This window comes from Gossypium raimondii, chromosome 9 (assembly GCF_025698545.1).
Source record: "Gossypium raimondii isolate GPD5lz chromosome 9, ASM2569854v1, whole genome shotgun sequence".
NCBI lineage: Eukaryota > Viridiplantae > Streptophyta > Magnoliopsida > Malvales > Malvaceae > Gossypium > Gossypium raimondii.
In genome coordinates, this window is record NC_068573.1 from 40,707,492 (window position 1) to 40,722,345 (window position 14,854).

Genomic DNA, 14,854 nt, shown 5'->3' on the forward strand with positions numbered 1-14,854 from the left:
ATCCGGTTCTCAAAACCAGGTAAGCACCCTTTTATATTTTTTATTATTCTTTTGTAAAAAATGGAAATAAAAAAAATGGAGAAAATCACCTAAAAAAAACTGCTTGTGTATTCCTCTTTTTATTTTTTTCTCCTCTTTCTCTGTATTCTCTCCGTTTTCGAATATATTTTACACCCCCCAAAAATCCCCCCATTTACAGATTTATCTCGGCCATTTATAGCCGAAAATGGAAAACAAATGAACCCCCAAATCTAAAAAGAATCTCTATTCTGTTTTTGTTGGTGTATTTGTGTTCGTTGCTGCAGGTAATGCGTACGTGGAAGTCGCAAGATTCGCGGCGGCGGGGGCACGATGTACGGGATGAACGGGCGTAACGTGCGGAAGCCGTTCTTTGTGCCGATTCTTCTTGTTTGGCGCGAAGCTAGGGCTTCTGCTATTCTATTTTTTTTGTGGGCTAGGTTTAGGATTATTGGGTTGAAAAGTATTGGGCTCGTTTATTGGGCCTGCTATTACTTTTGTTGTGTTGGGCTCGTATGCAGGCCTGGACAATTGGGCTTATTACAGTTCTCATATTGAAGCCTGAACTTTAGGGTTCTCGAGGATTTACTTGGATATATAAAAAAAAATCTGGAAACATTTATCAAATTCAGGGTCTAACTTGGATAAAAAAAATCCAGACCCTATGAGAAAATTCCCAAATTCAAATTCCAAAATATGATTTAACCCTTATAAATAAAAAAATAATTTCCCACTAATAATAATATAAAATCTCTAATCAAGTAAATTTCATTACTTAAAAAACAATTATATCTTTTAACAGTTTATATAAAATTCTTAAATGAAATTACTTGAAAACGTTATACTAGAAGTCCAACTTTAGACCTTAAGGTATATATCAACAAATTAAAAACATTCAACCAGGAAATATTAGCATTTATTATTTTAAATAATAATTATTTGATAGTTTAGTTTTTAACCCCAAACGATATTAAAAAAGGTTACCTATTTTTAATTGGTGTTTAAATGTTTTTAAAATTAAATAAATAAGATTTTAATCTCATTTATGTTCTTAAAAAACTCCATCACATGTATATGTTCATATTTTGACAAAATTGTTAAGAAAACATGTTAATGCAAAATCTGGAGGGTGGAATAACAGGGTTTGTTTGGCAACATTAAAGGAGACAGAGAGAAGAAGACAAATTAGACGTGAATATAACTTGGTAGGAATTTGAAAATTGAAACACTTATTTGGAGTTTGCTTGTTTAAGCCATCGCATTATCGCCGGCCCCCAACGAACACCAAACAAGGTCAACCTAGCATCCCCATCACCCATGTGTTCTTTATTTCACCTTGCGTATCGCATTCTTCTTTCTGTTTTGCTAGTGTTATTGAATAATTAAGGTCTGACGTAGCCCTAAGCATTTGCAACGTGGTAATCTGGAAAGCTCACAACCAATCATATTCCCATTTGCCACCATCATTCCTATATGCTCACACTTGAACAAGTTCTATATTACACATTTACCATGTTCTTGCATACTCATTTAAATGATCAAATGTTGAATTTTGATATTCCAACCATCTAATTATTCGATTGTAAAAAGTTTGATTTTCATAGATTTGTTTTTGCATCACTAATATAGTAGATGTGTCATTGAGTATTATTTATTTATTTATTTATTTTAATTAATAATTATTGGGTACAATGATAATATATATATATATATATATTACTCTCTTAAAAAGAAATACAAGTTTAAATCTTAAAAATAATATTACTGAGAGGAACCACCACCAACGTCAAACATAAATAATGAAATAGACATTATTAAAAAATCAAAACCTTGCCCAATGGCCTTTATTGTTATTCATTAGGCTTAATGTCTATTTTAGCTGTACATAGAAATTTTCAATCATGTTTTAGTCACTCTAATCTCTTTGGACTTTAATCTGCGGTGTATATATATATATTTGCATTCATCTATCATTTTCATTCATTTTTCTTTTCTTCAGTGAATCAAATGATGTTACGTTGCAAGAGCTTAAGAGTAAAAAAAGACCTTTAAAAATGCAAAAAGAATCATAACAAAAAATCTATAAAAATATAAAATTATTAAGAATAAACCTGGACATGATGTCTAGGTTCATCCTGTCAATTTTTCTAAAATATAAATATAAATAAAAATGAAAATTTATTTTGAAATTATTATTTTTAAAATTATAAAAATATGTAATTAGTAAAATCTATGTGTAGAGTGAATCCAAACAAACCACTGTCCAAATGCATATTTATATGGATGTGCATTTTGAGTAATTTTATATTTTTATAATTAAAAGTTAATAATATGAAAATGTGATATTTAAAAAATCAAGTTAGTTTTAGAAAGTTTAGAAAATTTCTTTCAAATTTTTGGATTTTGATGATTATTTTTTATAATTTGTTAGGAATTATTATTTTTCTCATTTTATGGTTCTTTTTAAATTTTCTAATAATTTTTATGAAATCTTTTCTTTTACTGCATGTCATTTTTATTAGTTCAGGTGAATTTTAACGAAAATATCCATTGAAACAATGAAAATATAAACACCAAAGCCATATATATATATAACTGAGAATTTATGTATTATAGTGGAATGTTAGTTAAAAATAAAAAAAAGTGTTCAATGATTAGGTGGAGTTAAGTATAATATTAATATATTTTATATTTTATATTTGTCTAAACTCGATTTAACTCAAAATATGAGTCTAAAATTTTCTCGAGCTCATTCAAATTTGTAAATGACTAATCTAGACTGATTTTAAACCCGCTCATATTTAAAAAAATTAATTTTATATTTTTATTTATTAAAATTTTATATACAAAGCTTCTTAACATTTTCTTTATGTTTACATTATTAAATTATATATTATTATAAATTTAATTTTTATATGTATTATAATTTACATAATATATAAAAGAACACAATATAATATATTAGAAACATAGAAAAGACTCGAGCCGAATTCATTAGCAAGTGTGGTTTTATTGGTGAAGGTAACCTGATTTGAAAAAATGGAGTTGAAAATTTGAAAGCCGAAGAATAGGTAACCACAAAGTTTTTAAAGAAACGTGCTTGAAATAGGGTTGGGAGTTTTGTTTTGTAGGTAAAGAAAATCATGACAGCCTGATAGTGTCACACTTGCAGAAACGCTCAACTGGTTACAGCTACTCATGGGGCCAATGTCCTCATCAACCACTGAAATCAAAACCCCCGAATTTGTTTTACCACTGATTATTAAGAAATGTGAAAGGGACAAACAAAGATGGTGTGAACTTCATTCACCCAACAGTTTTTGAGTGTGGTACCAGACAAAATAATTTCGACATCGATACAATGAAGCAATGCCCTCCCTATTTATTCACAATACCCATCTATTGCTCATTCAACCACTTTTATTTACATAGTGAAGCCTTCAAAAGGTTGATGTGAGAGTGAGTGGCATTTCCAGTGGATTTAAAATTTTACCAAAATGCAGCTTTGGGAATTTCCATTTACACGAGATAGTATAAGGGACAGCCCTTTTTTAAAAGATCAATTTATCTAAATATCTATCATGATTCGTCAATGCATGCGCACTAGCCTTTAATTCTATGGTGATTCAAGCACTTGTATGGTGAAGTCATGTTCTACCCATAAAGCCGATGTGTGTTTCCATTTAGTATAAAATTGACAATATGATTTCGGTAGGTCTAGAGTTAGTTTATTGTTGTTTTTGATAAGTGAGGTTAAAATGTATTTTTGTGAACGTAAAAGGTCTATTTTAGACATGATGCTATAAAATTAAAAATTTATAGTTAAATAATATTCGAGTTTACCCATAGGTGTCGTACATTTTAACTGCTGATCAGTTAGTTGATATTTTAACTAAACCATTGTCCAAACAACCGGTCTGGAGGGATTTTGTTGTACAAGCTTAAAACAACAAGAGTAATCAATTGGTGTGCGTGTGTCATTTATAATCACCTATGCATCTCTTTATTAGTAAAGGTAAATATTCGATTTCCATATTCATATGTAATCCTTTAACATTGACACATTCATAAATTTTTGTATAATTAATATTTTAATAAACCAATAATAATATTTATTATACATATAAAATTTCAAATCAAGGTGATATATTTACTATATTAATCCTATATATATTTAACAATTATAAAACACAAAATTACTAATTTTAATTACATTATAAAATATTATTTCGAATAAATAATAAACGGCTCAGTTGAAAACAGATCATTCAAAATAAATTTTCTTCAAAACAAAATGTATTTAAAGAAAATGAAATAAGAAAAGAAAGAAAGTCCAACCTACAACTTATCACGATCCGTTGATGTCTATTTACGTGTGACCTAAGAAAATCGTCGTACATTAACAAAATAGAGAGAAGTGAGCGTGAAGTGATTTGCATTTAATGACCCCATTTTGTCCATTTCGCCTTACTTCATATTTTGACTAATTATTTCATTGGTTGGCTTCTACTTTTTTCTTTATCTTTTGTCAATTAATTTGATTTGAAGTTGGATGTCTATTTTTCTTATGGGAGTTGCTTAAGAGATATATAGCTTGGGGCTTTCGTAAAATTAGTACAATATTATCATATTTAATTTATTATTGTTGTTGTTGTTACGCTAACAACAAATAGCACCCTGCATCTAAAGTAATACTTACAATTTTGGACGGTTGAAATAAGATTACTTCATATTTTAGCGCTTTCAAAGCTGTTATCATAATTTTGTTAATAAAATATTATTTAAATGCATTTCAATAGAGAGAAAGAAAAGAAAAGAAAATTAAATTATTGTATTTAATTTGAATATTTGTATATATTTTTTGTGTCTATCAGATTTGATCTTTAATTATTGAAATTAAGAAGTTGAAAAGATTTTTTCGTGTCATCAGGATTTTGATCTCTAATCATTGTCCTCTAATATACATGTATAGAATAAATACACGAATTTCATGTTTAAACAAATTCTACTCCAATCCTTTTTCTTCTAAACTTTAAAAAGAAAAAGAAAAAACTCTAATCCCTTGAATAATAATAACCCTAAAAAATAATATTTAATACATGCATACCTTTTAAAATAAATTCAAATGAGTTAATTTATAAATGATATGCCCAAATCTTCTTCATTAATCATGGATACATCAAACATAAAAGTTAATTAGGATGCAAGTAAAGAGTATTAAAACCAATTTCGTATTTCTTTATGAAATTTATGGTAAATCGTTAAGAAAGATTAAGTCAGTTTATACTTAATAATTTGTTTTTATTGAGTTTTAGTTAATTATATTTTAAAGAAAAGAATAGATTTTATGATGGGCGAAAGGAAATGTTTTATGTTAATAATGTTAATTATAATTTAAAAGAGTAAGACATTTCAATAATTTTATAATTGAGTTGGCGACGGTTAAGAGTGAGATGAACTCAATAAAGTGTTTAAATATAAGTATTAGATGACTATAACTACGATTTGATTGATAGTAGTAATATATCCAGACTTAAGCCACGATAAATTTGAGTAGAACCCACTTAAATCAAAACCAAATCTAAAAAAATATTTATTTGTAAATAGTGTTTTTCAAGCATTATTTTATTATAAAAGCAAAGAATATATATATATATATATATATATATAAAAGAAATGTGGAACGTGAGTGAATTGTTTAATGATAAATGAAGTAAGAAAAGATTTGCATTGCATGAATCACGTTGGTTGATGGGAAATTTATATTTATATATATAAATTTCAACCGCTTGTGTTCCTTTTGGAAGAAGAACCAAAGTGAGTGGAAAAGAACAAGTAGGATGGCTTCAAACCATTTTACTGCATATATGCTTCATGATTTGCTTTGTTGTTCAATGTTTGAAGATAGAGAGACAGAAAATATTTTAGTCAAAAAGAGAAAAAGGGTTTGCCTGAATCATCTGTCAAATGATACAATGAATATTATTTTCAAAGTATATCGTCTCCCTATACTGTATACCCAAATATAAAATTTTGAGAAAAAAGAAAGAGCGTAAAATAAAATCCGGGTCGGGTAATTAAAACGACAATTGAACAGTGTTAGAATCCAAATATAAAAGTCGTCCAGAAATTTGCCACTCTTAAGACATCCTCTTTCTTCTTCATTCTTTCGGTCTTCGGTCTTCCCACCAACTTAATTAAAAAAAAAAACAAAACAAAATCAACTTCAAATTTCCAAGTGAATTTTTATAAATAGAAACGAAAGGGAAAAAAAGAAAATAGGGGAGGGAAGAGAAAAAAAGATTCGATGGGTGCGTCTTTATCCAACTTAACGGAAGGAAGCAATGGGACGGCGATGGGACCGGGATTAGGGGACATACCGGAGAGCTGTGTGGCCTGCGTTTTCACTTACTTGACGCCTCCGGAGATTTGCAACCTGGCGAGGTTGAATCGAGCGTTTAGAGGGGCTGCGTCTTCGGATTCTGTTTGGGAAATGAAATTACCCAGTAATTATCAAGATCTGCTGGATTTAGTGCCACCCGAAAGGTACCAGAATTTGTCCAAAAAAGATATTTTTGCCCTTCTCTCTCGCCCGGTACCTTTTGATGATGGAAATAAGGTGGGTCGTCTTTAGAGTTTGTTCCTTTTTCTGGTTAATTTCATTATTACTTTTTTAAAATATTTATTTCTGGGTGTTTGAGTTTTGGGTTCATTTGGTCGTTTTTACTTTCGTTTTATGCTTGGGAAGGATTGAACTTGAGGCTTTGTGGCTGTTTTCATAACTTTTTGGTTAATATATTTTGTTTTTTTTTTCTTTTAGAATTTGTTTTTGGCTTTTTGAGTGAGTTTAAGATATTTTGTATCTTAATTTTCTGGGAAGAATGGGGATTTGGGTAGTTAGTTGTTACTGGTGGGTTAATGTTATTATTTCTTTTTTGAAGAGAACAAATTTAACAACTCTTGTTCATGCAAAAGGGGTGTTTTTGGGGAGCATTTGGCGTGAGGGAGGGTCTTGGAGGTGGTTATGTATGAATTTTTTTCCTTTTGTTTTGCTTCAGTGCTTCATTTTGAATTTAATAATGGCCAGACATGAATAATCGAAGACTAATGACGGTTGAAAATTTGATGATGTAGGAAGTATGGCTGGACAGAGTGACCGGGAGGGTATGCATGGCAATATCTGCCAAAGGGATGGCAATAACTGGAATTGATGATCGGAGATATTGGAATTGGGTTTCTACAGAAGAATCTAGGTTAGACATTTATATTATAATGCTTCAATACTAAATTTACTGGTACAATTTATTGATTTTGACATTGCCTTAATGTGGGATTGAGATGCTTGTATCTTGAAATCTTTCTAGTATGGTTTTCGACCAGCTTGTTAGAATTCTGTATTGATTACTTGAAGAAGCACAAAATGGAATTAATTATGCCAATTTTGCGTCTACATGGAGCACATAGATGGTTAAGCTATATATTTGTTGGAATGGGACATTTTGTGAACTACGTTGTCAATTGCATGTCTCATTTATTCTTTGGTGGGAGGAAATGCATTCGGGTGCTGCTTAACTGCAGCTTTCTAGGGTTTTGGCTTTTTGTTGATGTTTTCTTTATACAAATGGTATTATGTAGAAAGACTAAAATCTCTGAAAGTTTGCATCTTTGTTGCTGATTCATCATTAATCTCTAGATGATAATGGTATCTTTTACTAAATCTTGTTTAGAGATTATGTTTTTCTTCATTGCCAAATTGTTAATCTCGAGGGATGTTTTATTGGTTGGATTTTGGAAGAGGTTTTCAATGAAAGGTAATTCAGTTTATATGCTTGGATCTTGCAATAAGAAATTTGTGAGCTTTAATGAATTGAGATAATGCTGTGTAGTGTAAGTTCACTTTTGTCGAAGTTCTTGTAGTCAGAGATTGAGAAGTCTTGTGTACCTAGAGAACCTTGTACATATATTTATGTTTTTCCATTATGATTGGTTCATGTCGATAGCTTTATCTTTTTGAGATCTATGTATTTTGGGTTAGGAGTGCTATTTTGATGGTGAAACTCGTTGAATGTATGAAGAAGTGTACAAATGCTGATATGTTAAGCTTTTGATTTCTATCTCCCTTTATATGCTGCTCCTAAGGGTGTTTACCTGCTGGAACTAATTTTCCCATTAATGCAGGATAAGAGTTAATAAGCATTGACCAGTTGCCTATACAATGAGACAGTGTGCTAACTGTTTTCTTATCTCTGTGAGAAATGATTGTCTTCTTCTCTTGCTTAGTGCCTTCTGAAAATTAATCTCTTCACAGAAGTTTGTGCTTGCCTTATAGATGATTATAATCGGGCAAGCGTGCAACCACATTGGATGCTTTGCTCTTTCTCATAATACAGTTCTAGAGTATTCTCTCATGCTATATATGCTTAAAACTTCATTTTCCCTAGAGGATATTGCATTTCAATTTTGTTAATTCTAAGATTTAGCCCTCAGGAAATGGGATTATAGTCCCAAAACACTGTGTAGACTTGAATTTTATTTTTGTTGCATAACCATACTGACTTTTTCTATCTTCTTTTTTATGTTTGATTCCCATTTGATTATGGTGGAAGTTATTAAGGGATACCAGATGTTAAAACATTCAAACGTGAGAATTTTGGGATTTAGTGGTCAACTATTTGACTGACTAATTGAAGGAAGCAGTTTCTTCCCGAAACATTTTATTATACCTTTTGCTTCAGTGGCAAGGCATGGTTAAAATGTTTTGACAAAAAGAATAGCTATGATTTTCAACTTATTAGTCTTTATCTTTTGATTTATTCAAAAAGTTCTACCACCAAAATCTATATTATTTTGAAATGGACCTTCAACTCTACTAACTACATCTACCATTTTGATAAGGCAGGCTGATTTCGAGTTTCTTTCTTCCAAATGATGATTAATCCATCGATGCCTTACATGGAGCAAATTTTTTTGGTTTATATATTTTCAATGCCTAGGCCATATGATTGAGAGGTAGCCCTTCAAATTTCTATAAAACCTTATATCCTTTATTTAGGCATGATATGATCTCATCATCTTGAGACAATTACCGAACTGCTCTGAGTGTAACTTGTAGTTTTTATGAGTGAGAGCTTGATAGAAACAAAATTGTATTGCTGAGGCAGGCTTCCAGGTTCTAGTACTCTCATCTTATCATTTCATTGGTTACTTAGCTTGAACGTTTTTCTTTTCTTTAGCCAGAAATTGTTCATTTATTGATTGGAATGATTGAGGTGTAGTAAATCTGGTGGAGAGTGATAATGATTTTTAATACTGATCTTTATCCCACAAGTATGTTCATGGCATTCGGTATTGAGTGATTGCTGTTTACATGTTTCTTTTATGCTCTTCTGGCACTGGTAAAGATGCTTTTACGCATGTAGTTATGTATCAAATGGGTGCATATTTTTACATGCATATTTGTTCTAGTGTGTTTAGGGTGATCGACTTTCCAGAGTACTAAATGCATTTATTAGTGGTAGGATTTTCTAAGATTTCCCCGAATCCTGATCTTTATTCCATCCTATGGTCACATTACAGTGTGACAAGAGAAATGGTTTCCCATTCTTAGTGACTTCTTTCCACTACTCTATACTATATGTACTGAGTTTAGTCTTTTTTCATGGTGCTTCATTAGTTGAGCAGAATATTTACTAATGATTCTGTTCCACTTATGAAAATATTATAATGCTTAATTGTGAAATTTTTGTTGAACTTTTTTATTTTTCTATTAAGAGTCTGTGTAAGACAGGAAAATTTTCCGGGCTGCAGTCGTTTTTCAGATTCTTATTCCATTGAATAATTTATTTTCATGTTGCAATGGCCAGTGGTTAACATGTTGTTTCCACATTTTTTCTCCTCTCCGCCTTTCTTTGTCAACAAATTTTATGTTCTCTATCTTGCTCTGCTTCCAGATTCCATACTGTGGCCTATTTGCAGCAAATATGGTGGTTTGAGGTAGATGGGGTAGTAAAGTTCCCTCTTCCAGCTGATATCTATACTCTTTCATTCAGGCTTCACCTTGGAAGATTTTCCAAAAGGTTGGGAAGAAGAGTGTCTAGTTTTGAGCACACCCATGGTTGGGACATAAAGCCTGTAACATTTGAGTTGTCTACTTGTGATGGTCAGCTAGCATCATGTGAGCACTATTTAGATGATACTGAACAAGATTATGATAATGGAAACCACAAGCGCGGATGCTGGATAGACTACAAGGTTGGGGAATTTATTGTCAACGACTCTGAACCAGTTACTGAAGTCAGATTTTCTGTGAAACAGATAGATTGCACACATTCTAAAGGAGGACTTTGTGTAGATTCTGTATTTATCATCCCCACTGACCTAAAAGAGCGTAAAAGAAAAGGGATGTTGAAATAGCCAGAAGCATATCAGAGTTACTGTTGACATCAGTGATCCCCGGAATTCCCATGTGGGGTTTCACGTACAGGTTATACTTCTAAAGGCATTTGTTGTTTTAGAGGATTTCATCTTAATTGATTTTCAGAGTAGGCATGTGTCCTCTATGATTACGCAAGTTTCACTACCATGTATTTGATCCAGTTTTGTTTCCTCTTTTACACCTCTGCACATAAAATTAAGAGATTATGGTTGGTTATGATCTTGTTTTTCACGAGAAGCTTCTGTTAAAATTTTTGTAATTTAGTTGTGATGCAAATGAGGTAATCTAATTCCTTTCTTATATCTTAATCGACCCAGTTTTTATTGTCTTTGTTGTTTACTTATGCTTTTAGAAAGGTTCGTGGTACTTGGAGGCCTTTTTTGATCTGTTCTTATCTCTTTGAGTGTTTTAACTGTTGCAATATTGGTTAAATTATTTTCTGTAGTTATCACCATAATGAGTGTTGGTATAAATTATGAAAATTGTGGCATCCCTGCAACTTGGTCTGTGGTTGTTTAGGTGTTGGGTCGTATCTGGAGTTTATGGTTTTATCTAGTTTTACTGCAATAGTGATGTTGGTATAAATGCTTTTCCTGGACAAATTGGCATCTGGTTGAACCATTTTTGCACGTAGGAATACGATGGTTCTGTTTCCAATTTAATCTTGCATGTGGTGTTAGAAGGTTTTGACAGGAGAAAACAAAATACCATAACCTGGATAGCAGGTGGTCCCGTTTTGGTATTTACAGATGTAATGAGTGTGAAGTGAGTTGCATTCCTAGATGAAACCCTGACCTTAGCTCTACTGTCCTCTTTTTACCAAAGGCTGGTCCACGGACAACTGTCATGCCAGGCTGGGATAGACCAGGTTCCTTCCTCTGTTTTGAATCTTTTCCAGTTAAAAAGAAAGAGCATTGATTAAAAATTTACATTTGTTGTGCAATTAGGTTGTTTTGATTTAATATTGAATCTGTGACAGCTTGAAGCAGGTTTGTGTCCATAAATTATCGTTTAATACCTGAGATAAAGAGAGGCGTTGGGTCTGTGTATTATCACAAAATAATTCCTACATGGGTTGAGAATTATCCACAAAGTTGCAAACAGTGTCATACTTATATATCAATTCAACACATTTATAAAAGTAAATTAATTCAGTTTTTCATAAAGTTAAAATAGTGGCATGCTAGTGAATGTGAACATTTTATTCAGCTGAAATTTTCATTTTATATAACAAATTCCACATTAACACCTCCATTTTCAATTCAAATAAAAATTTCACCCTTAGGCATTGTTTTTGAAAAGTGGAATAGAAAAAAGTTTTAAGAATATGGTAAAATATTTCAATTGTTTAACATTGTTGTTAAAAAGTGCTATAAAGAGTTGATGTCTATTTTAGACTGTGATATTTTAATACAAAAAGATGAGTTAATTTTGATCTATTCAAATTATATGTTGTTATCATCATTATTATTAGTACTATTTTGGTATTAATAAATATTCAATTTTTTAACATTAATATTATTTATTATCATATCTGCTCTTTTTTATATAATGTCTAGAACTATCTCTTCTCGAGCATAATGCTTTTCAACGCTTTTCGAACCCTTAAATATTCAACTTAAATTATAATAAAAATATTAAAATAATTTATAGTAACAATTGTTACATATTTTCAAGAAATTAATAATTTTTTTCTAAAATTTAATTTGAATAAATACTACAAATGAGGGGCACCTAAGCTGAGTTTTGAAAAGTGAACAGTTAGAATTTTTAGATTTTTGGAATGGCTATGGCTTATGGTTATGGGTTAAAAGTTAGTTTGAGAAATAATGCTACACATAATATCTACAATGAATATTTTAATTCTTCATACTACTTTTTGATAAAATTATTTTTTAAAAATGCTTTTCACTTATAATTTCTAAAACCACCCTTCAATTAAAATTGATGTATACTATCAAAAGGCTTAAAAGAAATGCATGGTTGGATGCATTTGGTAGTATGAATTTACATTATTTCATTTTGAAAGTAAGAAATATAATATTATTTAATTATGTATTTTATTAAAATATTTTTATTATAAAATTTATTTATTCTCTTTAATATAAAAACTATGGAACTTTTTCATTTGGTATTTTTATTTTCGTTTTAGAACCCTAAATGTTATTATTATAACTAATATATTATCTTCAAGTATAAACCTTATCTCATTATTTAAATATATCAATCTCAATTTCTTTTATTTTAATATTCAACATCATTTTTATTAAAAAGTATTTTAATTTATTTTAAATTTGATTAATATACTATTCAAGTTGAATATGATAACCGATTATTTTATCTATTTTTAATTTATTAAGTTAGAATATTATATTATAATAATTTATAAAAATAGATACATATTATATTTACTTAATAAATAAAAATATTCTGCTTGGAAAATGCCATAAAATAAAGGTATAAGTTATCGGTTCATGTATTATGTAGATTCATATGTAGGAATTAACCCCACAGCACCGAAGTATAGAGAGACATGTAAGTGAAGACATTCTTTACTAACTCTTCTCTTCTGCTCCCACACTTTCGCTTTCTCTTCGTATGGTGTGGTCATAAACTCATAATAGAGCTATCTTTGGTGCTCTGGTATATTCTGGTTGATTTTGAAGACAGTCGATTCAAAAATGGATTGGAATGGCGCCTTTGCTTCTCGACCACAGCCTACTCTTAACTCCCATTACGACTATAGCTATGATCAATGTCCAGGTATATATGAATTCTGATGCTAAGTGTGTAAATATTATTTGTTTGAATTACTTTGCTATATGCTGTTCCGTCTTCTTCTTCCGCGGAGGCCAGCAGGGGCAAAAGCAGCTACAACGCTCAAGAGAAGACCACAACTGTTTATTAGAGAAGAGTTTCCAGGAAGGAAGAGATGAAGCTTTCCAGGGAACTTGGACTCCAACCAAGGCAAATTGTTATCTGGTTCCAATACAGGCGTGCTGAATGGAAAGCTAGACAGCTTGAGCGCTTATATGATACCCTTAAACACGACTATGATGTTATTTCCAGGGAAAAACAGAAGCTTCAAGATGAGGTTAATTATTTAGCCCAGGGGTTGATAGATGGATAATGTTCAAAACCCGGACTCTCTCTTTCCATGCACAGTTCACCCAATTTGAATACTTATATAAACTCTCACACCTCTTGGTGCAGTGCAAGTCATGAAATGGAAAGGTCTGCTAGTGCAACAGGCGACAAGAGAGCAAGTCGTCTCCACAGTTGACACTAAAATCTCCGGTGAAGAGACCGTGGAAAGCACCTCAGTTCCCAGCTCTAACAAGACAACGGTAGCAGCAAGCCCGCATGTCCCAATCCCCGAATGCAACTGCGTTTTCAATCTCCTTACTGGGGGTGCAAAACTACCTTCTTATCCCTAATAGACAAAACTTAATCAACTTGTTTATATTTTGATTAGACTGAGTTAATTTAGCATGGCCAGCTTATAATTTACAACATTCAGTTTTACAAGTTTTCTCAGACCATCGGCTATGAGGATGATTTGGTTGGAAAATTGACATTTATATCAATTCACTAATACAAATGCAACTGGATTAATGTTCAAGCTGCAGCATATCGGATTATGAACTTGAATTACTTTTGCATGATGATTAAAGCTGATTTTTCTTGGCGTACTTGTTTTCTGCTTTCTAACACGATCTCTATGTTTGGAAATTTTGACAATTCGGAGAGCAACGTCTCCCAGATGTCCACCCAAATTCACTTGCTTATACGGTAAAAATTTGAACGCACTCTGTTACCACTGAACAATGAATACCATCCACTAACTACATAAATGAAACCTCTAGAGCACATCATTTACAACACGACTAAACCGAATGTGTTATTAGTTCAACTTATTTTATTGTAGACCTGTCCATGGGCCGGACGGCCTGACCCGGCCCGACGGCCGGCTCAAAATATGAGAGGGTTTGAGTAAAATAATAGGCCCGAAATATGGGCTTGGGCAAAAATACAAGGCCGGTTTAAAAAATGGGCCGGGCTCAGGCTCAACTTTTTTGGCCCGGCCCTAGCCCGGCCCGAATATAATAAATATATATTTTTTAATTTTAAAATACTTTAAAATTTTTTTTATTTTTTTATTTTTAAAATATATATTTTTTTGTGTTTATTAAAAACTGGGCCGGGCCAGACTCGGGCTTATTATTTTTTCCCGAGCCGGGCCTGGGCAAAATTTCAGGCTCATATTTCAGACCGGGCCGGGCCCGGGCCTAAGAGTCGGGCCAAATTTTTTCCGGGCCCGACCCGGCCCATGGACAGGTCTATTTTATGGTATGATTCAAATATAACTTTAAATCCAATTCATTTACAAGCATAGAATCA

At 31.6% G+C, this 14,854-nt stretch overlaps 2 protein-coding genes across 3 annotated transcripts; both read left to right on the top strand.

The window, feature by feature from the left end:
- Positions 1-6,168: 6,168 nt before the first annotated feature.
- LOC105799717 (F-box protein PP2-A15) lies at positions 6,169-10,755 on the top strand. The gene is made up of 3 exons (XM_012630406.2): positions 6,169-6,637; positions 7,153-7,271; positions 9,969-10,755. Exons 1-3 carry the CDS (start codon positions 6,326-6,328, stop codon positions 10,429-10,431), a joined length of 894 nt encoding a protein of 297 aa, XP_012485860.1. The 5' UTR covers positions 6,169-6,325; the 3' UTR covers positions 10,432-10,755.
- Positions 10,756-12,959: 2,204 nt separating this feature from the next.
- Positions 12,960-14,145, top strand: LOC105797953 (uncharacterized). 2 transcript variants are annotated; one of them, XR_001134866.2, is made up of 2 exons: positions 12,960-13,547; positions 13,667-14,145. XR_001134866.2 is itself a non-coding variant. In XM_012627817.2 (2 exons), the coding sequence occupies exons 1-2, from the start codon at positions 13,135-13,137 to the stop codon at positions 13,888-13,890; spliced, it is 306 nt and encodes a 101-aa protein (XP_012483271.1). In that variant the 5' UTR covers positions 12,960-13,134; the 3' UTR covers positions 13,891-14,145. The 2 variants fall into 2 exon arrangements, 1 of the variants encoding a protein (XP_012483271.1); XM_012627817.2 differs by having other exon boundaries at positions 12,960-13,216.
- The last annotated feature ends 709 nt before the right edge of the window (positions 14,146-14,854 follow it).

Coding starts and splice junctions, on each gene's coding strand:
- LOC105799717 (XM_012630406.2), top strand. CDS start 6,326: ATGGGTGCGTCTTTATCCAACTTAACGGAAGGAAGCAATGGGACGGCG. Junction 6,638..7,152: donor CTTTTGATGATGGAAATAAG/GTGGGTCGTCTT, acceptor TTGATGATGTAG/GAAGTATGGCTGGACAGAGT. Junction 7,272..9,968: donor GTTTCTACAGAAGAATCTAG/GTTAGACATTTA, acceptor CTCTGCTTCCAG/ATTCCATACTGTGGCCTATT.
- LOC105797953 (XM_012627817.2), top strand. CDS start 13,135: ATGGATTGGAATGGCGCCTTTGCTTCTCGACCACAGCCTACTCTTAAC. Junction 13,217..13,666: donor TAGCTATGATCAATGTCCAG/GTATATATGAAT, acceptor CTCTTGGTGCAG/TGCAAGTCATGAAATGGAAA.